This window comes from Aphis gossypii, chromosome 1 (genome assembly GCF_020184175.1).
Source record: "Aphis gossypii isolate Hap1 chromosome 1, ASM2018417v2, whole genome shotgun sequence".
NCBI classification, from domain to species: domain Eukaryota; kingdom Metazoa; phylum Arthropoda; class Insecta; order Hemiptera; family Aphididae; genus Aphis; species Aphis gossypii.
The window spans coordinates 15414161-15439617 of NC_065530.1; the positions used below are offsets into that span (position 1 = coordinate 15414161).

The 25457-nt window shown below is 30.0% G+C and overlaps 3 protein-coding genes and 1 long non-coding RNA gene across 7 annotated transcripts; 2 read left to right on the forward strand and 2 right to left on the reverse strand.

The window, feature by feature from the left end:
* The first annotated feature begins 94 nt into the window (after window positions 1-94).
* Window positions 95-5306, forward strand: LOC114129220 (cilia- and flagella-associated protein 52-like). The gene is made up of 2 exons (XM_027993879.2): window positions 95-2548; window positions 3379-5306. The coding sequence occupies exons 1-2, from the start codon at window positions 721-723 to the stop codon at window positions 3921-3923; spliced, it is 2373 nt and encodes a 790-aa protein (XP_027849680.2). The 5' UTR covers window positions 95-720; the 3' UTR covers window positions 3924-5306.
* LOC126549284 (uncharacterized) lies at window positions 5202-5910 on the reverse strand. Its single transcript, XR_007603433.1, has 2 exons — window positions 5670-5910; window positions 5202-5558 (listed from the first exon to the last, which is right to left on the reverse strand). It is a non-coding gene; the product is annotated as an uncharacterized LOC126549284 (long non-coding RNA).
* A 4122-nt stretch (window positions 5911-10032) lies between these two features.
* On the forward strand, window positions 10033-11068 carry LOC114129171 (protein FAM210B, mitochondrial-like). The gene has a single exon (XM_027993827.2). It carries the CDS (start codon window positions 10192-10194, stop codon window positions 10711-10713), a length of 522 nt encoding a protein of 173 aa, XP_027849628.1. The 5' UTR covers window positions 10033-10191; the 3' UTR covers window positions 10714-11068.
* A 947-nt stretch (window positions 11069-12015) lies between these two features.
* LOC114129336 (uncharacterized) lies at window positions 12016-25406 on the reverse strand. 4 transcript variants are annotated; one of them, XR_007603432.1, is made up of 14 exons: window positions 25185-25405; window positions 24699-25111; window positions 24456-24623; window positions 24013-24272; window positions 23741-23893; window positions 22983-23093; window positions 22436-22583; window positions 22307-22372; window positions 21912-22229; window positions 21617-21748; window positions 19795-19933; window positions 19627-19714; window positions 19130-19234; window positions 14384-14418 (listed from the first exon to the last, which is right to left on the reverse strand). XR_007603432.1 is itself a non-coding variant. In XM_027994059.2 (13 exons), coding segments are annotated over exons 1-12 (1968 nt in total). In that variant the 5' UTR covers window positions 25186-25405; the 3' UTR covers window positions 12016-14418; window positions 19627-19655. The 4 variants fall into 4 exon arrangements, 2 of the variants coding, with proteins under 2 accessions (XP_027849860.1, XP_027849867.1); XR_003592830.2 differs by lacking the exon at window positions 19627-19714 and having other exon boundaries at window positions 12016-14418; window positions 25185-25406; XM_027994059.2 differs by lacking the exon at window positions 19130-19234 and having other exon boundaries at window positions 12016-14418.
* Window positions 25407-25457: the final 51 nt, after the last annotated feature.

The window sequence follows — 25457 nt, forward strand, 5'->3', positions numbered from 1 at the left end:
CGGCGAGTAAGAACTTTTGGTATGTCTATTTGGCTTACTCTTAGTAGGTGTTACTAAAAAATAATACATTGCTGAACACCCAATAAATGTAAATCAGCCAGATAGCAAAGGATTTCCAATAAATGTATTATTTTTTTAAGACCTATCCCGTGCGGGTATTGTGAATTTTCGCAGAAGGGGATTATGCCATAGGAGTAATTAATAAAGGAAACTAAAAATATCGTACACATTTTTTTGCAAGGGGTATTATTCCGCGGTCATTTCCCTGAAATAAACACTGACTAAATGTTCGGAGCCCAAAGTTCGTTTTTTAAATACAACCTCTAATCGAACGCGACGATATTTATACACACCGTTGGCCGTCACGTACACGTTCGACAAAACTGCCATTTGTAGTGGTTACGACTTACGATACCCCTGACGGCCTGACCCCATGTCCCTCGCGTTTTAGTTGTCATGGAGTCGTAAAGCAAACACGCTTCAAATTTATCAGTCAAACGATCGGCTTACCTCTCCGCATCAAGCGACATTCGCGTTTTATCGTCACTATCGCAGTAGGTAGGCACCTACACGACTATGCTATATTACTAATATATATAGCCCCCTGCAGGGTATAATCACGTCAACGCGGTTCGAGTCAATTATTGGTATACTGTGTAGTGGTCGACGATGTTACGACCTGCCGCATAAAAACTATTTTTCGTCGCCCCGGAAAACACGATGGACGGCGAAATCGTCGTGCAGGATCTCGAGCTACGGTCGCTGATCGGATTCGACGGCAACCCGCTGAACGGTCTCATACTGCACCCGGACGGCGTTCATCTCGTGTACCCGCTCGGCACGAACATCGCGGCGTACAACTGGCACACGAAGGCCCAGCGGTTCTTCGAGGGGCACACGAACGTGATATCGGCCGTGACGGTGTCCACTTCCGGCCGGTACGTGGGCTCCGGCCAGGTGAACTACATGGGGTTCCGGTCGCCGATAATCGTGTGGTGCTTCCGCACCGGGCAGGTGGTCGCCAAGTACGAGTCGCACAAGGTGCGCGTCGAGTCGGTGGCGTTCTCGTGCTGCGAGAACTTTCTGATATCGCTGGGCGGCGTCGACGACGGTTCGGTGATCGTGTACGACATCGAAAAGCGGGAGGTGCTGTGCGGGTCGTCGTCCGTCAAGTCGACGGCCGGCTCGGCGACAGTGCTCCGGCCGGTGCACACGCGCGGCGAGTGTTTCGTCGTGGCCGGCGACAACATACTCAGGCTGTGGACGCTCAACAGGGAACAGCGGAACATCCAGGGGCTGGACGGTTCGTTCGCCAAGATCAAGCGCAAGATCCTGTGCACGGTCGTCGACCGGCTGGACGAGTACGCGTACTGCGGCACCAGCACCGGCGACGTGATGAAAATCAAACTGAACTTCTCGGCCGACGCGGCCGTGGTGGCGCCCACCAACGCGCCGACGCTGGTCAGCTGTTTCGCCAAGTATCCGCCGGCCGGCTGCAAGAACAGGCGAGGCGTCTCCGCCGCCGCCCCCGCCGTGGAACTGTACAGCAGAGGAATCACGGCGCTGTACCTGGTCGCCGACGACGGTACCATGTTGGTAGGTTCCGGGGACGGGGTCATCGAGCTGGTGAAGCCGAAGGTCCGCGACGGCGGTCACCGCGGCTCCGGCGGCTCGTACAGCAAGCCGGGCAGCACGCGACTGGCGACGCCCACCCGACCGCTGTTGGTCGCCGTTAAGTCGGCCAACGTCGATTCGTCCGTGACCAGCATACAGCTGATGGACGACGGCGTGGTGCTGGTGGGCACCATCGACTGTGAGCTGTTCGCCGTCCGGGCCCGCGACTTCGAAGTCACCTGCCTGTTCACGTGCCACACGTCCGTCGTCTACGACCTGGCGTTTCCGCACGGCTACAGCAAGGTGTTCGCCACCGCCAGCAAGCACGACGTGCGCGTCTGGTCGGTGGACACCCTGCAGGAGCTGCTCCGGATCACCGTGCGCAACTTCACGTGCTCCGGCGTGCTGTTCTCGTACGACGGTGCGCAGATCGTCACGTCGTGGAACGACGGCAACATCCGGATATTCGCGCCGGAAACCGGGCGGCTGCTGTACGCCATCAACAACTGTCACAACAAGGGCGTGTCGGCCATCGCCATGTCCAAGGACGGTCGGAAGCTGCTGAGCGGCGGCGGCGAGGGCCAGGTCCGGGTGTGGCAGGTGGACAACCTCAGCGGGGCGCTCCAGGCCGTGCTCAAGGAGCACAAGGGCCCGGTGAGCTCGATCGACGTGCACCAGTTGGGCCACGAGGCCATCACGGCTAGCGCGGACGGCACGTGCGTCGTCTGGGACATTGTCCGGTTCACGCGGCTGTCCATTATGTTCTCGTCGACGATATTTACTAGCGCTAAGTACCATCCGAATGGCGCCCAGCTACTCACCTGCGGCACCAATAGGTACATTGGGTTCTGGGAGGCGCTCGACGGGTCCTTGATACGGGAGATCGAAGGATCGTCCGCGTCGGCGCTCAACTCGCTGGATGTTACGCCCAACGGTGGGTAAACTTTATCGTTTTTTTTTTTTTTTTTAACTTAAGTAGAGATAAAAGTGACGAGATGAAAATGCTTTCGCACTTAATATTTAATAGTCCCCTTATCATTGATACCTTTGCATATATCAGCTACATTGCAAATTAAGCCAACATGAATATTGTTCGTGTACAAATTATAGAGTTTAAAACATACTAAACTCTATCTGGAAAACGGGCATAGTAGTTTTTGACCAAAATTGTACCATTCCTATTTCGACTAATTCACTTTGAACCCAAACTAAAAATAAAATATTTGTTATCGTATAGGTACGTTATAATTATACATAAGTATTAACGGTATAAGTTTAATAATTTACTTTTTTATATGTATAACAACATATAGTAAATATTGAACTTTTCAGTTTGATCGAAAAAGAAAATAAGGTACAATTTTGGTCGAGAAGTGTATCACTTGGAAACACGTTACACATCGATAAAAATCGGTTCACCTACGTATCCAGAGTGGTTTTCCTGTGGCAGTGTCACGTATAGAAATGCGTAAAATAGGTTCCCATTTCTCTTGCTGGACGCAGAGTATACATTGTTAATAACTAATCAACTATAATTTAAATAGTTAAAAAATATTGCAAAAAAAAAAAAAAAACAAGGCACATTATCTATCTTTTAATATTTTCACACTGTGTAATGTTTTTTTTTTTCAAATATTTTTGTGTAATAATTGTGATGTTTTGATTTTGAGAAAATAATATCGATAATATGTATTGACATACTTCATCCGTTTAAATAGCGTATATGTGTCACCGTGTAGATGATTGATGGTACCGTTTTTACAGGTAAGTACATCGTTACTGGCAGTTCAGATCAAATGGTGAAGGTGTGGCTGTACAACGAGGGGGTGCCCACACACGTCGGGGTGGGTCACGCGGGAGTGGTGACGAACGTGAAGGTGAGCCCGGATGGTAAGTTCGTGGTGAGCACGAGCGCGGACGGCGGCATATTCTTGTGGCGTTTTCCACATGCCGCGGACACCACATCGCCCAGCAGCCGGTGTAGCTCAAAAAGCGGTGGCGGTGGCGCGGGCAGTCTGCGGGAACAGCAGACCGACCGTTCGAGGCAGCTGTCGCTGAAGAAGACGTTGCCGGCCCGAAAGGAGAACATTAACGTCATATCTAAGGTGCAAAAGGTACGGACGGCCGCGGATTGTAACAGCGGATCGACTACGGCGGCGACGTCGACAGTGCCAGGTGACGGAAACGCCGCCGAAAAGGCCGTCGACGGATCGGTAAAATGTCTGTGCCGGCGTGGATCGACGGCCACTTGTGGTCGTTGCGACCACGATGGTACAGCCGGCTGGAAGATCAAACCGTTTGTCCGATGACGAATGTTCGCGTGCCTAAATTATTACGTATGCAAAATGTTTGTGCCACCTCCCCTCCCATAAGACATTTCTAATAAGTATGGCCCTGGCAAATAGTATACTTGACAGTATATTACGGAGTAGGTTAATCGGGTTATGTTTCACGGAGGTATTTTGAGTAATTGCAGTTTTCACGGCGCCGTTGGTTCTAAAATGGAAAAAAAGTTAGGTTAGGTTATAGGTTTAACTTTTGACTTTTTTGTGTTTATTAAATACTATTGTTCAAATACTAATTCAACGTCGATCATTTTTTAAGGCGCCTAAAATAGTATTTAAAAAACATTTTCATTTCGATTTGAATATTAAATTATATTTACATTTATTTTGAATTTTCTATTAAATATTAATAAATATTGTAAGTTAGTAGGTTAATTTTTAAAAATTAATTGTTATACTAATGAAATATTCTAGCGATACGTGTTTCTGCCAGCCTTCGTTTATTTTGCACTATACGAATTTTTACTAAGAAATAATTTGAATTTTCGTAATCTTGAAGAATTTTATGAAAATCTGAATTTTGAATGTTTCCAAAAAATTATATTTATGCTGTTTTGAAAATTTTTTATTTTCGAATTATATCTTAGGTAAGGTAACCTAACCTACTAACTTTGAATTAAATTTCCAAGGTTTTCACGAACACAAATTTAATCATATATAAATCGAAAAAATTATATATCTATATAAATATAGTTAAAAGATATAAAATATTTATAAAATTAGTATAGTTAACCTAACCTATTTAAGTATAAAATTTTATACTTAAAAAAAATATCAATTTTCTATGTTTATTTTCTTGAATAATATAAAAAAAAATTATAACAAACATTAAATTATTACGTACTTATTTATAACTTGTATTGTATATTTATATAATTAATAATTATATTCATATATAGATTTTAATTTTAATCTAATTATAAAATAATACAATAATGCTAAAATTTCAGTCGACAAGACTAATTACTATGTTAATAAATTTTCATGTTTAATGTTCAAAAGCTCCATGAAGTCGGCTAATTTATTTTTAGTATAAATTAAGGGACTGGTAACTTAAGTAATAGTTTGACGCATCGAGTTTCGACACGACAAAAATCTCAAAAATGATAAAACTGCAAGATTTGGAATAAGTTATCTATGAGTTTAACTTAACGTTATATTAACTTACAAATATTATCAATTCGTGCTTACGAATAGTTAAAATGACCTAATAGTTAATACATAATATTCAGAAAGCGCGAATAAAAATTATTCAGTTTAATTTATTAACTTTACGGATCAAAATATTAACAAATAACAATACATTAAATTATAATATAATTCATACATTATATCCTATCATTATGAGTTATGAGTTTATGCTAATAATTTTATTACGTTCGATTGTTACACGGCGTCAGCTCGGGTGTGCAATATTAGTACATACTACATACTCTTATGCAACTGACAGAATTTGCGTTGACAGCACCCATGAAACAACCAGTCATGACTTTAAGCTCATAACATTACTTGTAGTTGATGAATTTGGAGCTGGTTACCCAGTTGCATTCTGTTTAAGCAATAGAATTGATACAGTGGCTATGTCTAGATTTTTTTTGTCTGTAAAAGAAAAAGTAGGTTTAATTACTACTAAAGTTCTTATGTCAGATGATACCTCAACATACATTAATGCCTGGTCTAATATAATGTCAAACCCAGATTATCACTTACTTTGCAACTGGCATGTAGACAGAAGTTGGAGAAAAAATCTTAATAAAATTAAATCTCTAACTAAGCAGTCGGAAGTGTATAAAGCTTGTCGTACATTGGTCAGTTTCAGAATTCCTTAGAGTGCTTTCTTGCAATGTGTGAAGATGACGACGAAACAAAAGACTTTGGGATTTACTTTAAAAATTATTACTCTCAACGACCCAAAGCATGGGCATTTTGTTTCAGACTTGATCTATCGTTGAACACATAGGCGCCCGCAAGGGGGGGCAAGCTGGGGCATTTGACCCCCCCTGGCTTTTCAAAAATATTTTTTAAATTGAATGTTTACAGATAAATTAGTATTTATTAATTTATTATATAATAAATCCTAACATTGCCCCCTCCTAAAAAAATTTCTGCGGGCGCCTATGGTTGAACACAAACATGTACCTGGAAGCAATGCACAAGAAATTAAAATATTGTTATATGCATGGTAAACAGAATAGAAGATTTGACAAATGCATCAGTTTACTTATGCGTTTTGCAAGAGATATGATGTTTGAAAGGACTATAAGAATGATGAAAAACAAACCTACTTTACGAATGGAACAAATAGCACATAATCATCGCCGAAGTATTGATATTGAAAGCAGTAAAATTAAAAAAATTGACATTGATACATGGCTTGTACACTCGAAAACGCCAGATAAAAATCCTTATACTGTTTCATTCAATAATTCGGAAAATTGCATGAAATGTCCTTTGGCATGTCCTAGTTATCGTATATGTGTTCATCAATTTACATGCACATGCGTAGATTATAAGATCAAAGGAAACTTTTGTAAGCATGTGCATGCTTGCATAAGAGTATCTGAAAAAAATGATATTGAAATTAATATTGATGAAGATAGAGCAACGTCTGCCTTTGAAGAGCACAGTAATTATATTAAGGATCTCAAATAACATCGGTTGACCAAAAAGAATCTGTTTCCACTTCGACTCGCTTTACAGCTTTAATTAATGCGACAATAGGAATCGTCAGCACTACGACAGATGAAGCAAAATTAAAAGGTATTAAAAAGTTAGATGAACTAATGATGATCTTACAAAATGGTCAGATTAATTCCGCAAGTTCTTCTGGCCCTCTTTTTTCAAATTCAACTAACTTGCCCAGCCACAAAAATATTGATCAACAACGTTTCCACTCTACTAAAAAAAAAACAGCAAATTTCATATAGCAGACTATCAAAACCAACAGAAATACAAAAATTATCAATTATGAGTAAAATGAATAGTGAAGGGCAATCTAACGAAGTAATACACACCGACTTTAATCATGTTTATTATGACACCTCTTCGAAACCACAATAACGAGTTGTAGATTTATTAAATGTTTTATTTGTATTGTATTCTGTAAACATTTGTGATTTTGTGAGTTTTTTATTAGTACGGCTAGATTAACTATTGACGATTAACTTAATTACTTAATGCCTATATTAAGGGGGTTGGAGCCAGTGCGGTTTTAGTGCAAAAAACATGTCTTACAGGAAAAACTCTCATGCTCTGTAGAATTTTCAGATTTTGTTAATTTTTTTTTTATTTAAAAGAGGAGAATATTATGCAGGTCGGATCAAAGCTCAATTTTTAAAATTTAAGTAGTAAAAGCTAAAACGTGTATTTAAATAATACACAAAATTAGTTATTTTTTAAACTTACTTTTTCTAGCACAGTTTAAAGTAAAACTAAAATTTGGGCTTTGATCCGACCTGCAAAAAGTTCTCATCTTTCAGATAAAAAAAAAAAATCAAAATCCGACGTATCATCGAGGCATGAGAGTTTTTCCTGTAAAAGCATTTTTGTTCAACTAAATAGTACTTCGATAAATTGTAATCGAAGTCGACCACTGACTTGTGCGTGCGCGTGTATTTGTGTCGCCAGTCGCCACACATAACCGGTATAAATACATTAGCAATTCGCCAAACAATAACTTGCTTTTGACGATGCGGGGTGTTGTAGGTAATTGTACGGTTTATCAGTAATAAATTATAAAAGCCGTCCATCGTATATATTATTATTTATTATTGTAAACCATTATGGAAATAATATACGAAAAACAAATAAAATATAAACTATAAAAAAAAATAGTATGTAAATCGACAAATCGTACTTGACTAATTTATTGCAGTTATAATAATACCATTATACCCTACAAAATTGCCATTTATTTTAAAATTTTAGGATTTACAATTTCATTCAATAAATGACAGTTATAAGATTCGACCAATTGTGTTTCCATTTTATTCCTCCAGAAGTCGTCATCACGCATAATTATTTCTACAAACATATCTGAAAACAAAAAAAACATCATAAATATTTAAAAGATAACTATGAATTTAAAAAATATCTGTAGTTTGCACTGTGTTACCTGTACCCACTAATGTATCTACTTAATTTGAAATGTTTATGTGTAAAAAAAGAACGGTAATTTTGGTTATATGTAATATATTATTATTATTGATTTATATTATTACCTGTACCTATATTATATTATTAGTATTTATATTATTTTATATTAGTATGACCAGATTAACTATTGACGACTACCTTATTTATTAATTAATGATAATAATTAATAAATAATATTGAGACATATTATTGTAAAACTGTAATAATAAAAATTAATATTGTAAATAATTATTGAAATAATATCGGATTGTGCATTTGACAGTTGTAAAATTTCGAAGTGCTTATCAGTTATTGATAAGATATGTTGATAATAGGAATTGGTGCGCGTACGTAACTTGGAACTAGGCACTAGCTGCAGTGATCCACTCGTGAACTAGCTCTAGCTGGCGCTAGAGCAGCGGTTCTCAACCTGGGGGTAATTACCCCACAGGGGGTAAAACACAAATTCTTAAGGGGGTAAAGACTCTTTTTTATGAACTTTATATCTATTATTATTAACTCTGCATCAGTCATGTACTCATGTGTAATCTAACAGTAAAAGTAATTGTAATAATATAATTGTTGTTAATAGTTTTGGGATAGTTTAGATTAGGTACATTATCTTATGTCGTAATGACACTTATAATTGTATTACTTTCAAATAATATTTATATATTGTTTCTGTTATTTTTTGGGAGGGAGGGGTAATTCTTAATATCTAACCTGATTTATGGGTTAAAGTCTCAAAAAGGTTGGGAACCGCTGCGGTAGAGTGATCCGCTCGTAGTTCGTACCTGCACGGACCACGGCTATAGATACTGCAACCATAGTATCTATAGCCGTGGCACGGACTAAGGGCCAGTTGCAAGGTGTTAAAAATGCCAATTCTATAAAATGATTCACTAAGACATTTTCATTGACCATTTTGATTTTCAATAAACTCGTTCAAGCACCACTTAAAAATGCTTTTTTATTGCACACTAAATTTGTGGTACGATTTTACGAATGTACCGTGTAAATTGCAAGCTACGATCTATCATTGTTCAGACTCAATACGTTTATCAGTCAATGAGTTAGTCAAGTAATAATAGTATAGTCATTCTGTTTGGCTATACCCGTGAGACTCTTATGATTATGTGAGCAGTATATTATCATGTAGGCAATCCACCCGTGTCTAGGTTAGGTATATGTAATTTTATAATATCTAATCCTTAAGTTTCAAAGTTAAATAATTTTTTTTTTACTATAATGGAAAAATACAATAATGTTCCATCTCGTGATTTTCATATTGTTATGTTAATCTATTGCTGTGATTTTGAGATTTACTGTGGACATTGACTTATTTCGCTAATTCTTATTTTTGTTGTTATGGTTTTGACAAAATATCCAATAAGTTTACAACAATTATATTCAATCATAACCAATAGCAACCTTAATATAGTTTATTTTCTTGCTAGAAAGTGACGTCATTACATTACATATCATTACATTTACATAATCATCTTCTCCTGCGATCAATAGGAGCGAATCATCAGTGAAAAATGTTACAAAAATGGGGAAAATAAATAATAATAATAAAAAATTGTTACTATGGTTACCGAAAATAACATAATAATAATAATAGCCTACGTAATAAGTCATCTCATTTATGATAATTGATAACTCTTTTGTTTTTTAATGTTGGAGAATCGATCAAATGCCATAAACCTTCTCCGCAATGAGCTCTTCAATTTAAAAAAAAAAATCAAAACGATCGGTTCAGTAGTTTCCGAGAACATATCACTCAAAGGTTTTCATTTTCACATTTATATATTAGATAATATTACCTATAAACCTTGTATCAGGCACGTACACAGAATACAACCCCCCTGTATAGTGTATACGTGCCTGCCTTGTATACATCTCGATGGTTGATGATGAATTTTTAAGTTATCTACATACTTCACTGTTATCAGTTCTGTTTTAAGTCTTGACTTTTCGAGTGTTTTGACAGTAGTTCGTTATTGAGTACCTATTGAACTACTATTATCTAATCTTCATCATATTAAGTAGGTACATATTTTAGTTTTGTGTTAAATTTTTGCGAAACGGTTGAATCATGTTGAAAGTTTTAACATCGGTTCCGAAAGTAAGCTGCTTTGCTATTAGAGGTATTCAATGTAATTTTAATTCATGCAAATTTGTGCCGATTCTGCAACAAAGTCGAATACAACAATTCACCCGTTGGACTAAGCCATCAGTACAGTATCCGGAACGTTTTTCCTGTATTCGTTTATGTCATGCAAAACCAGCAGAGTTGACTCCACGTGAAAAACTGAAAATAGCTGCTAAAGAATACGGTTCAGTGTTGATTGGGTTTCATGTCGGAATCTCATTAATTTCATTAGGTTCAGTATATTTTTTCATTTCTAATGGTGTTGACGTCCAACAATGGATTGGATGGATGGGTATGTCGAATGCAAACGAAAACACTAAAATTGTAGCTGGAGCGAGTCAGTTTATCATTGCATATGCCATACATAAATCTTTTGCTCCAGTACGCATTTCAATAACACTTATATCCGTGCCATTAATTGTACGATACCTTAGGATGAAAGGAATAATGAAAATAAAAAAATAATTGTTAATTACCAGAATCTATGAAACCGTGAAAACTGTAAATAATTACCTATTATATTACTATGATTTTAAAATGTATTATTTAGTAAGAATAATACATTTTATAAAAATAATTTTTAAATATATTTTTATATTTGTATAAAATGTGAAATATTGTTGGACATTTTTGAAAAATATTATATTGAATAAAAAATTAAGATAATTATATTTTATAAGGTACACAGTTTAGAAATTAAAAAAATAAATAAATAAATAAAGTAAAGGTGAAAGTTGTGTAAAGTAAAATTATTTGTATTTTTTTATTTTAATGTGCCACTAATAATCAAACTAAATGTAAATTATACTTATTACTTGGTCTTGTGCTAATATTTAAATCCAAATCATGTTTATATCAGTTAAATTTATGTTTAATTTAGTATTGAAAAATTAACATTATTTAAATATATACATAGGTATATATTTTATTAAGACCAACCACAATATGTCGATATCTATGAAAATCAATGGTCCAATGCAATCAACATATAGTCAGCTAGGACAGATAGAGTAATAGTCGTATGATTGACATAATGACATTACATTAGTATTAATTGTATGTGTTTATATGGTTTGAATAGTGAGTTATCACAACCGACATGATTTAACTCGTTCAAATTTCTGAAAAAAAAATGAAATTGATGGTTTGTTTGTTTAGTTTATTAAATAATACAATATTCTAGGAAATGTTTGATAGCACTAATGTAGTACTTATAAAGTACTTACTAAGTTTATTTTATCAAACTTATGTAATAATTGTTTTATGTGTTTTACATTCAAATTTTATTGTTATTGCTTAATGAGTGATATCCTCGGTGATATCATTATATGTTATAATAGTGGTTAATAAATGTAACGATTTCATCATGGTCCAAGGTTTCTGATTTTTCTCAGTGTTTGGTAAAATATATCAGTTTGTAGCAACAAGTATATTATTATATATTTTTATTAGTAATTAAACAATTTAAACATAATGTTTTCAATTTATATTATATTGTATTCATATTTATCCTAAATTTTAATTATTTTTCATTTTTCAGACCAATTACCATAATATATTGCAATGTAAAAATGTTTTGTTAAACACATACCAAAAGATAATTAGTGAGAATATTCATTGGGAAACAAACAAAAGGAGCTGTTTAAGGAAAATAAGCTCTAACATGAGATAGTTAAGAGAGGGATAAAGAATTTAATATAATTTATTCACAACAAATTATAATCAATTTAAATGTAAGTTAGGTATATAAATAAATAAAAAAAAAGCTTATTCACAAATCTACAAATGTAGTTTATTCTTATGAAAACTTAGATATTAACATAAATTATTATCGAACAAAGTACAAATTCATCAGTACTAAATAATGGAAACCGATGTAAAAGTCTCCTGAACATTGAGTTATAAGTATAACAATTCAACAAAAAAAAAAATGTATAAATGTCCCGTGTCGCAATAGATAAAAAATAATAAAAAATATAATATAAATGTATTACATTAGAACATCAAAATAGAAACACATAAGACAAGACATATATATATATATATATTTTTTTTTATAAAGAGTAAAATATTTTGTGAAATTTTAAATTTGTTTCATATACATTATACAGACTAAAGAGTTATTTTTAAGTATGCTTACCTAATTTTAATGCATTAACTATAAATTTATTCAAATTCTGATATTTTTTTTTCATACTATTTAATTTGTAACCATTAGGTTTTAAACTTAAACCAATTTACAGCATAGCATTTAAATATACAAACCAAATTAGAATACATAAAGTAACTCAATAATTCAGTAACTACTCTCCTTATTACATGTATAACATAAAACAGTCGTTAAAAGACATATACAATTTAAGCATATGTAATTATGGTTTTTAAGTATACTTAATAACTAGAAATATCAGAATTTGAAGCATTTGTAGGCAAAAATACTTAAAAATTAACATTTTAAATAATATAGGTACTTACATATAAAATAATATTAATGAATAAAATATATCAGATAAATATTTTAAATTACAATAAATTATCAAAATAATAGTAAGTAAGTAATTATAATGAAATAATAAAAATTTAAGAAATTTGCATTGAAAAAACCCATGTGAAAATAGCAACAATACTGCATGAAGTTTAGTACAACATTTTAATGCCTAGAATTAGAAACAAATTATCTTGCTCAAATTTATAGGTTTATTTAACTTCAAAATACACAATGAGTAATAGTAGCTTCTTTAAATTTCAATTCCTGATAAGTTAATACAATTAGAAAGATGAGCTAACACATAGTCAGACATTGGCCAATCAAAATATATAATGATGTTACATGCAAACTTAAATTTAATACAGTTATTAAGTAATAATTATATAAGTTTTTGTCTAAAAAAGTCTTATTTATATAACTTATAAAAACTAAAGATTTTATAGTTTATTTATATATTTAAATATTTATAGTATTTTATTATGTAAATTAAAACCCTTTTGATTTTAATTACAATATATGTTAATGTAAACTATTTAAATATATAAATCTTAATTTTAAAGCAAGCTATACAATATAAATACTCATAAGTTACCCGATATATTTGTCATAGCATGAACAATAATTGTAATCATAATTTTTATACTTTTTCAATAATGCAAAGTCAAAAGAACTGTAAGCTTATATCTATTTAAACAATAATAATGTAAATACAATACGATAATAATGAGCACAGACTTATTGGTACAAAAAAAAAAAAAAAAAAAAAAATATTCTATTTTTACCAAAATATTTTCTATAAAATATGCCATGACAGTCAATACACAAGTTTAATATTCAGTAAAATCTCCACTTTTGATGACTTTCATAAAAAATCTTACAACAAGGATAGTTCTTTTTTGTACATCATATGTTTATAATATTATATTAAAAAAAAATTAACTTCACAACACATTATAAACAAATAACAAACATTAATCATGTATATCCAACATACAAGTACAACTTTTTTCTTCTATTTACATAATTTAAATTATAAATTATGTTGAAAGTACATCACTATAAAGAAGAAAATATGACAATACATGATAAAATGTATGTGTATTTGTAACATTGAATATAAAGGAACTAGTTTATGGTATAATATATATTATATGTGATGTGTGTAATTATATAATATTGACTATATAAGTATAATTATTGTAGAACAAAGAGCAGTAAACACAATATACTATACTAAAATTACAAGAGGAAATTTAACTATTCTACACTTATATATAAATAGTTGATAAGGGCTACCTCGAAAATTTTAAGCACTTTGCTCAATTGGCCAAAACAAGAACTGAGACGAGGACGTTTTATTCATCCAATCATACGAATTCCATACCAGCGGCCAATCAAAAAAGTACGATGATATTTAGAGAAACACCTTGTACAGAAAGATAATTACCTACTAAGACTATATTCACCGATTAATACATACGGCTTTAACAACAAGTTATAATATTGATTAACTATGATAATATATAGGATTAAAACATTTAAAATATATGCCATGCAGAGGAATGTCAGAAGGGGTCCTTAATATAGATTGAGTTCAATAGTACAATTTGGAAAATAGAATAGATGAAGTGTTGTGAATTCAATTCATTTGAGGTCTGATTTGCAGCTTGCGATCAACGTTCCTACAAAATAAAAACAATAATTACATACTTGTGGTGCATCGTACATTTGTTATTTTTCTGTAAGTAAACAGTAATCTGGGTGTTATTGAGTTTTGTTTTATGTTCAACCAAGTTTCTGAGCATAACTAGAGGGCATTGGAATTCTGTATTAGTTAATTTCTGATTAAAATTCCAAAGAACTAATCAAAACTGGTAGAACAATGCCGTTTATGTGTACAGAAACATCTTACTTAAATTTTATCAATTTAAATAATACAATGATAACTATAAAATAAATATGTATTATATGATAACAGTATAACACGCATTTACCATAAATATGCAAGTTACTGAACCATTAAGAATAACATAAATGTCAAAATATATATACTTAATAAGTAACAATTAAAAACTATGGTAAATAATCAAGTAAAACAAAAAAAATAATAATAATAGCTGTGTTTGTGTTTAGAAGGCAATTCAAATGACCTACACCTCATAGGTGTGTTTGTTTAAATGAAACTTGTATAATTAAACTATCTATGTGTCATTGTTTTAATTCTTTTCATAGTAAAACATACAAGTATTATAGTGCTTCTATGAGACATGTGCATTTTGCTGAAAATTAAATATTGTAATTTATTTCCAATGCCCTTCCTCACCTTAGGTTAAAATGTTATAAATTTAAATTTTAGGCTCAAGTATAAAAAACAGTTTATATTAGTGATATTGAATTATTAAATAGAGGTGCCACCAGTCATAAAGTAAAAACATCTAGAATACACGAGGGATTCAAATCAAAATATAATTTTGGACACATTAACCAAAGTAAATTTTTATCTGCAATTTAATTCATGTTTGTTTGGTGTTTGTTTAAGGCAATTTTCATTGTGTTAATATTTTAAAGTCCATAGTATATTCAATATTAAGTAATACATCTTCAAATGGTTATTAGACTTAAGTGCAATTTAAAAATTGAATAGTGAAATTTTAATTTAGATTAAAAATCACTATTGGATTACTTTTATATTTACACATGAATAATTATTCTATGTACATTATAAGTAATTAAAAGATCTAAAACAAATAAAGTAATCAATTATTTTTCAAAAATACTGATTATATTTCATATAGTTAACAAAAGGCTTCTTGGTCTTATATCATTGCAAATAATTATGTTGCATTGTTCAATTTTTTTTTTCATACGCAGAAACTTCGAAATTTAAATGTATTAAAAATTATGAAAATAATATATTTAAAATCAAATAGAAAAATAACAAAAATAAAAATATTTATATAATATATACATTAAAAACTTTTGGTTTCCTGCAATACCTAATATGACTGAACTTCCCAATTAAGGCAAGTCAGAACTTAGTTACAAGTAGGTATTCCATTAAAAATTGTGGTCAAATTGGAACTGTTAAACTGTTGTATTAACTGATTTGTAGGTACTAAATGTTATCTTTTCAACAATTACAATTTTTTTTTTTTTTTTTGACTTAATACTGACCTATCACATGTATTATAAATAATACAATATTCATCACGCTGTACTTAAATATTATTTTGTTTAGTTATTATGAATGGTATATCATAAAACTAAAAATTATAAATATCTTTTTCTAATGTGTCACCCTAGATAAACGTATAGGGTGGATAACTCATTTCATTAATTAACCTAAAGGTAGGTAAGGTTTAACAATTTTATCTAGTTAAAAAAAAAAATAAATAAATAATAATGATAAATCAAATTGGTCAACTTTCTTGGATGATTATTTAAATATTTGTTTCACTTCTACACAATTTTTATCTGATCACTTTAACAATACTATTAATATACCTAATGGTACCAATAAAAAAAATTAAAATTCTAATTAAATATTAAATAAAATAATTATATAAAAATAATGCTAATAAAACGTTTGTTTTTAAACCTGCAGGCTCCAGAGATTAATCTATTGAGATATTTGATCTATTTATATTTAAAATGATAATATTGTGTCGTTAACATACATAAACCTTTTAATATTTATAGTATTTATAAACATAATATATAAGTTCCATCTATAAAGTTTATAAACTTAAATATAATTTTTTGTTCTAAACACTTTTAAATATTTTGGAAGTAAAGTTTGATCACAAAAGTTCACTTTTAATTTGAAAACTATGCCTTTAAACTATAATTTAAAGTAACTAGAAATTATAAAATACAATTAGAGTAATATATCCATTCATTACTTTAAACACAAATAGGATATGTGAATTATATTTAATGTATAAATGCAATTAAGAATTTTTAATATAAGCAGAGCCTAGATTTATATGCACTAAAAAGTATCAGACTATGCAACAAATATGCATTTACAAAATTTATACTTAAAAATTCAATGTTGTATTAAGTATGAAAAAATATAAGGTAATAAAATATAATATATAATGTATAAATAAAAACACATATAAATAATTACATAAATATTACTGTTTAAAAACAAAATAAAACATATAACTCAAAATGTGTTTTTATTCATTACTGTTAAAATTAATTATTAAAGATATTCAATTGAAGTTATTGGGCAAATTTAAAATAGATTGAAATTATTAGGTCTTGACAGTTATTATAACTGTATAACTATATTATAAAATTAAATGTATTACATCGATAACGAGGATATAACAATTAGATTACAGCAGATGAAATATTTCTTTGAATATGATGGAATTACCTCAACTATTTCTTATGTATATATAATATTTTATATAAAATACATATTTTAAATTAAGATAGCTAAAACTGTGTCACTAGTTCTTCGTCCTACCGATTTACATTTTTTTGCGATATCACATTCATTGAAATATGCAACAAATATGCATTTACGGTAAACTATGGTAAATACGGGCTCTAAAAATAAGTAACTATGCCTAATATCTACAAAGGACAATTACTTTAAATATGTCATAAATTATATTATTTTTATACATTTACAGAAATTTAAATAGAAATATTTTATAGACTAAGTAAGTATACCTTTGTTATTTTAATTTAAATAATTTTAAAATGTATACATATATTGTAGGTGATTTATAGTGCAACTCATCCCAGAGAAATAACGGTAATGTATAAGATTTAATTTTGACTATCCATACCTACTTATCAAAACAGTTTTATTTTAATGGATCTCTCTTTTCCATTACAATTTTTTATTGAACACAAAGAATCAATGTAAATATGTATTATACTAATAAAAATAATATAAACACATTGTTTGCTTAATGTTTAAATGTTTAAAATTGTTGGTAGTATAAGAAATTAATTACAAAAATAATAAACAGATTATTTTAAATTGAGATACATTAATTACTTACAACAATTATTTTTATATTATTATACATTTTGCTTCATCTTAATTGTTCTTTGAACTACATGACTAATAGCATTATAAATATTGACATCTAATAAATGAAATTTAAATTTAATACATACTATAAAGTATATATCTTATAGTAAGAATTATATATTTATACATTTTAGTTTTATAATCTCTTTTTGAATTTTAATATCAAACATTTATTTTAATACTGTTTTTTTAGATTCTGAGCGGAGCAAGGAATGTATTGGTTTTACATTGATGTTTATTTTTTTTTTATTCTGTAAGCACTTTTTCTCCCCCTAAACTTGCTCAAAAATACAAGTGTAGCATATTTTCTGAAAGGTAATGTTTTTGAGCTGGTACTTTAGAGAAGTAATTTTTTGATTTTTGAAATGATACTTGAAATAAAAGCGGTTAAAGGAGAAAAAATGTACAACTACACAATTATGTAGTATAAAATAATTATGGCTTTGTTTATCACCATAGAAACGAATAAAATTAAATAAAAAAGATCCCCTCGTCCACTCAGAATCGTTTGTTATCGAATGCAATCATATTGCATTCAAATTAAATACCTACTAATACAGTAAAATTACATTATCCTATACGAGGACCGAAGGGACGATGGAAAAACATCCACCACAAAATGTGCTGACCTACTTTTTATTTTTTTATTAATAAATTACACAATATTTTTTATTTTAAGTGTAACTAAACAAAATATAATCTTCAATAATATTTATGAAGAAAAAAATGATAGACTAAATACATAATTTTATTTTTAAGAGCATAGATTTTGCTCTTTATTAAATAAATATTAAATGCAATTTTATTTGAAATATATTTTAAAACTTTTTTTAATTAGTTTCATACTTACTTAAATAGTTAGAAATGTATAAATTATTTAAACTAATAAAATTATAATATATAATATATATGTATTATAATTATTATGAAATAGTCAATCAAATTTACTAAAATATTTAGAGGATTTGCACTCTTTCCAGTAATTAAAATACTCAACTGATGTTCTGTATTTGTTTACACTAATAGTTTTGTTTAAGATAATTGATCTCTTATATTCCAATCTAATTACATTACTTATTATATAATTAATTGTTTATTCTGGAATTATCAAAAGAAATCAATTTTGTAGCACTAAAAAGAACAAACTAGGTACTAATTTATTGACTATTTGAAAGTTTTTAAATATTTTTTTTTTAATTTGTATTTTATTTACCTAAATAGTAAAATACTTTTAACTGTGTTAAACTAATATGGCACTAAAATTTTTACTTAAAATTGTTAGGTTTTCATTTAACTTTTCTAGTGCATTCCATTTTTTTTTTATTTTATCTCACCTTCTGTCTCTTCAGTACACGTGCATCAGTTTTGCGTCTTGACATGCCCCAATACCGGGCCGATACAAACCTAAATACCCTTTTGGCCACATCGAGTGAACAAGACTGTAAATTAAAAAAAAACAACCACGGGGATTTCATAGATGGAATTCAAAATCAATTTTAATAAAACAAAACAAAATAAAATAGAAAAGAAATCTCGGCCAATAATAACGAGGTGCCGCTTAAATAAATTTGAATAAAATGCCAAATAACCCAAACCTGATGATAATAAATATTTTGGTTGTATTTGGCATTTGCAATTTGTATATTTATGAGTAGTTCGCAATTTATATACCTTCTAAACACTCTACATATCACGAATGACTCATCGGCTAAACTTATCTTATTCATGAGTTCTATTCGCATGTTACTAATGTTTCACTTTTCCAGTACAACAGATTCTCAAATATACACTTAAAAATGTGGCTGTGAGAACTAAAATTATTAAAACATACCTCGTGTGTATTTCAAGTTTGAATTTGAATCATTTAACGGCTTTAATGTCATCTGATTTTTTAAAGTTATATTCTCGTTTTTCATAATCTAATTGTGATTTTACTCATTAATCAACTTTTTATTCACTAAAAAATTAATATTAAATTAATTTTATCTTTAAAATTTACCTTTAGTTTGTTTCTCAGATTTGTTTTGCTCATTTATTCCTTTCCAATTGTATTCAGCACTACCATCATCATTGTCATCATCTGAAGAATTGTTCCATCTTTGGTCTTCCCTGTCACTTCCATCATCATGGATTTCATCCTTAAATAAATAAATCTTATACAATAAAATACTAATGCTGAATTGCATAAGCAATTATTAAATATTTAATGAACCAATAGTGAGCTAATGGAGTAATAAAACATGATTTAGTAGTTCTAGTCTATTTATTTTTAAACTTATTTATTATATAACAATATATAATAGCTAATACTTTTAATTAATTCTATTGACTTCTCTATTAATATTATCTGATTATACAAGGTTATTAACAAATATGATCATCCCTTATTTTCCTTCAATAACGCAATTATTTTAGGTTTTTTTTTTTTTTAATGTTAAAATACACTCAAGAACCATATTTAAAATTCTTGAAATTGTCTTGTATTACTTATTGAGTATCTTATGGAGATACAAACTTTTGTCATTCAAATGACAACCTTTCTTTTTAACAGTTTAAACAGTAAATTATTTAGTACAGCGGTCCCCCAAACTTTTTTTTTTATTGTGCCCCTTATAGGATCAAATTGAGCTGCGGTGCACTGTTATGAATACCACGAGAAAAAATAAAAATAAATTTCTGTCATTTTAAATTATTTATTATGAGCCGTAGATCGTGGTGCCTTTAGGAAGTGCTCGCGATAAAACAGTTCGAGAATCACTGATTTATTGGATAAATGTTCTGTGAATTTTGAAGTATTACAATCAAAAATCAAAAAGTTATTTCAGAGTTACAGTAAAACTTAATTAATATAGACTACTTGAAGCTCTGGGTTGTCTAATTTGATAAAAGTCCGGAGATTTATCATAACCAAAAAAATGGGGTGTAGAGATTTAAGAAAATATTTTATAATATATAAGTTACATAGTATTAGGCAAAAAATGGATTGACATAAATTACATATTATGTAATTGGTATTTGATTGTGATCAAATGTGGGAAATTGGTAAGAACTTCTGTTGGGATTAAGCAAAGTTCAGATTAATGAGGTTCTACTGTATTTAACTTTATCTGATAAGGATATTATAGGTTTGAAAGATCTTTGGACGCTATAGTATTTTCAAAATGTTAGCAATTTATATTCATCAATATTTATTTAACATAAATATTTTTATGACTGAAAAACTATGTTTCAATTTTGAATTAGGTACTTAAAATGAACATAAGTTTTTTCACTAATAATTTTAAAAACTACCTTTCCAATTCACTTAAAATTCAACATAAATATTCAACCGGATCTGTGGAAGATCCTGGATAACATCAACTAGTTTACAATAAAAAATAGGTTTTCATTTGAAAAACAGAAATTTTTACCACACAAGATACTCCCTAAGTAGTACAAAAGACCTCAAAACATTAAGAAGTAAAAAGTAGAATAAAACTAAAGAAATAAAGTTGCTTTTAAATTTAGACTATGAACGAAACTTTCATATTTATTTTTAATAAATAATTAATATTATACTTAAAAGGCGAACTTTTCTTATTGGTTTTGTTGAAATAAAGACAAATAGCTGTCTAAATTTTAATATTATATTATTAATATAATAATTAAAACAGGTCATAACATAACTGTTTTGTAATTGCATACAATTAATTATAAACTAATCTATTATGATAAAATAATTAGTTTTTATGACATCTCAACAAATTCGATTTTTTATACCTTTAATAAAATATATTAAATAGTTTATATAGAACCGTCAAATTAATTGTCAATAAACTTACAGTTGTAGGCAAAGTGATGTCTTTATTATTTTCTGTTAGTATTTGTTGTTTTGATACAAATGCATATGGCATTTCAAATTCATCTTCGTCATCTGGTTTTTCATTCCATCGTTTATCTTCATCCTCAACTCCCTAAAAAAATCACAATAAGAACTAAATAAAATGTTAAAAATATTTAATTAAATGAATAAAAAAATGACATAAATTTAAATATTTATATAATTAGATAATTATTTTTTCTTATGAACAATTTACAGTTCATGAAAACTTTATAAATTAAAAAAATTAAAATTACAGTAGGTATTGTGATATCGTCACTGTTAGTGGTTTGAATGCACTGAGCACTATTATTGTCAGCAAGCACTACGTCCATACTGACAGTTTCATTTTTTCGGAAATGATAAGTTGCACTTTGTGAATCTTCATCTTCATAAAATTGTTCGTCATACTCGTCATCATAATCTGGACACTCGGATTTAATATTAATATCATTTCCATAGGGTACATGAGATTCATAAACAGAATCATGGTCATATTCATCTTCTTCCATCATTTCAGGCTTAACTACTCTGGATACATTAATTGGAGGAGGATCATATTCATCAATATTTTCCTAAAAATTATATAAATTATTGTAAAAATTAAATAATAATAACTAATTGAATATTTATGAAATAAAGTAATGTTTACTTCTATAGGTTCTCTCTTAATTTTTTTCCGTAAACTTTGTAAGTCAAATTCATTCATCTCATTTGGCTAAAAAATAGATAATGTAATTTTTAATATCAGTAGTATTTCATCCAAAAAATAAAAACTTACTAATTTATCAACTTGTCCGGGTGGATTTACATTTCCTTTACCACGCCTAAATCTTAACACGACTGATCGGCTGTCTATCACCAAATTATATTTTTCTTTATATGCTTGTATCGCATCTTCAGCATTAGAAAATTTGATAAATGCATATCTAAGCAAAAATTTAATTTTGAAATAATTAATTACTTGCACTTGTGGCATATAATATATACCTAGTATGGACAAGAATATAGAGAAGCTAACCCTAAAATGTCTTATATACATTCTTGAATTTAAAAAAGAAAAAAATTACAAAAATTGATAGTAAAATATTTTTTTTAAGAATATTTAAAAAAAAATCTTTTTTTACAATAAAGAGTTTTAGTATTTGTTATTTCTAACAGTATCAGTATTTTTAGTATATATCAATAATTTATTTTTACCTAAAATTTGTTTGGGTTTATGAAATTATTTTATATAATTATGATTCCATGAAAAAAAAAAGAGTAAATAGATCACTGATTTATTGACAATATATATTTTAATTATATAATTAAAATTTAGTATTTACCTTGTGTATTTCATTTTTTTAGCAAACCCAATGTCAACTCGAGTGGCTTTTGGAAATTCATCTTTAACAGCATTAGAGGTGATATTTGTCGGCAGATTTCCAAGATATAATCTGAAGTAATGAATAATTTTATAAATTTATAATATAATAATTTTTGTATTTAATACAATGTACAAAGTTTATCTTAAGTATTGCATATTAAATTTGAATACATGAGTTGTAATACTTGTATAAAAAATAACTATTTAAAAATACATATATATGATCCATATGATATTTATCTGTTATCCCCTTCCAAAAATTATTATATGTTCCAATTTTTAGTCATATATTAACTTTATTTGAAATATTTCGCTTATTTATGAATATACATCATGTATTAGATAAGGCATTTTCTTTCTATTTGCACCAAATGAATTATTTCAGTGTGTTGTCTGTGTGCAATTTTATAAAAAGATGAACTATGATAAACTGTGTGTATTATATTACAATGAAAATAGTGCAATTGAATTTGTTTTAAATAAAAATATTTAATATAGCAGATAAGTACCCACATGAACAATGTAATATGTTTTATTTGAGAGTAGAAAAATATAAGTATTAAAAAATTATTTTATAGAAATATAGTTGTAATAGTTACTGTAAAACAAATCTGTAATATTTATGTTTAAACTAAATAAATTTCCAAAGAATTCCAAAAAAAAAAAAAATACATTGTTTTATTTTTTATACAAATATATATACAATCAGACACTTACGTATATGGATCAATGCATTCTGGGAATGCCTTTTCTTCAAACTGACTTTCTTTAATTTCTACTCGCAATTTTTCATGTTGGAAAACAGTTTCATTTAGTGCGTTTGCAACATTTTCAATATTTGCATTTGGTTGTACTTGCACATAACAATATCTATAATGAAATAAAATATATAAATTATTTGAAGTTCTTATCAAATAAATATTTTGTTGTATTTTGTTATTAAATTAAAAAACAAAAATTTAATTTAATTAATGATTGCAGTTTGTTACCTTGGATTACATGGTGTATGGAAATGTACAGATTTAATGTCAGTATGAAAGTTCTGAACAATTTGTCGTGTAATTTCATGATCTGGAAATCTGATCATAATTTGTTGATTGTTTTTAGGTGTTCGAAGTTCCATTTCAGCAGCAATTGCTTTTACAGCATCCTCACGGTTCCATGGTTTTTGAGCACGTTGTGGTTCTCCAGATTGTTGTGATTTTAATTTGCGCTTCCGTGTTTTGCATTCTGTCACAGCATTGGTTTCCTAAAGTTTATAACAAATTAAGTTATAATTTAGTCAAAAATAAATTAACACAAATATTCTAACAATTAATTTTTTAATTAATTTATGGAAAAAATCCATTGAGTAGAACAATTTTTAAAACAGACAGTATAATTTAACATAAAATATATTTAAAATGATTGAATAAAAATCATGAGCTTTAACCTGGTTAGTTCCATTTGATTGATTTTGAACGGAACTACGAGGTCTGTTCATACGCATATGTTGTCTTGGTATAAAACGAGGTCTTTGAGTAAATTGTGGCCAGTTTTGTGTTGATGATGAAGATGGTGTTTGTGGGTTTTGTGGAGAATTGGCAAAGAAATTCCCGTTCTGTAAAAAAGAATAGGTATGTAAAACTAGATGAAATAAAATATATATATTATATTTAAATTCTCAGTAACATACAGCATTTTGAGAGAACTGTCTTGGATAATTGTTTCTTGGAGTATTGGCATATTGATAAGGTGTTCGTTGACGAGCAGTGTTGTTGAACGACCTCCAGCGTGGCAAAGGTGATCTTATAGTACTGTTACTAGTCGAACTGAATGTGGGAGGATTATTATTGCCCGTCGTAGTGTTTGTGACAGTAGTCTTGGTCTGTGGCGCAGGACTGGGCATACGAAATTGCGATGGCCAAGTATTGGGAAAAGCTTGTTGTGGCCAAAACCCATGGGGGTGAGTTGGAGGTGGAGACGTAAAGTCTGTCTGCAAGTGTATTTGGTTAGCGTGTGGTGGAGGCTGCTGTGCCACATAACCAGGCAGAACTTGTCTTGGCGTGCTCACGATGGCCTGGTTATTGTCAATCGACTGGTTTTCCACTGAAAAAAATAAAAGAAATGCACATTAAATATATGTACATATGAGTTTTCCGACGTATGTATCAATGCTCACTTGTTGTTACTTGTCAAACGTTTTTCGTAGACATTATAGAGATTCGTACGAGAAAGATAAAGACATCGAAATAGGTCAGTTATAAACGTACTGCGTTAGTGCGTTACAAAAACTGAAAAATATAAATCGATAAATTGGTACGAACCAAGTAGCTACACGGCTACACACTAGTACGCGTACATACAATATACATACAACATCAATTATTACAATAACACAAGTTACTTAATACTTTGGCGCAGCTTGTCACTCCTTGTGGCAGAGACTGTGGAA

Coding starts and splice junctions, on each gene's coding strand:
- LOC114129336 (XM_027994059.2), bottom strand. Junction 24,273..24,455: donor AATCAAATGGAACTAACCAG/GTTAAAGCTCAT, acceptor TATAAACTTTAG/GAAACCAATGCTGTGACAGA. Junction 23,094..23,740: donor GAATGCATTGATCCATATAC/GTAAGTGTCTGA, acceptor TCATTACTTCAG/ATTATATCTTGGAAATCTGC.
- LOC114129220 (XM_027993879.2), top strand. CDS start 721: ATGGACGGCGAAATCGTCGTGCAGGATCTCGAGCTACGGTCGCTGATC. Junction 2,549..3,378: donor GCTGGATGTTACGCCCAACG/GTGGGTAAACTT, acceptor CCGTTTTTACAG/GTAAGTACATCGTTACTGGC.
- LOC114129171 (XM_027993827.2), top strand. CDS start 10,192: ATGTTGAAAGTTTTAACATCGGTTCCGAAAGTAAGCTGCTTTGCTATT.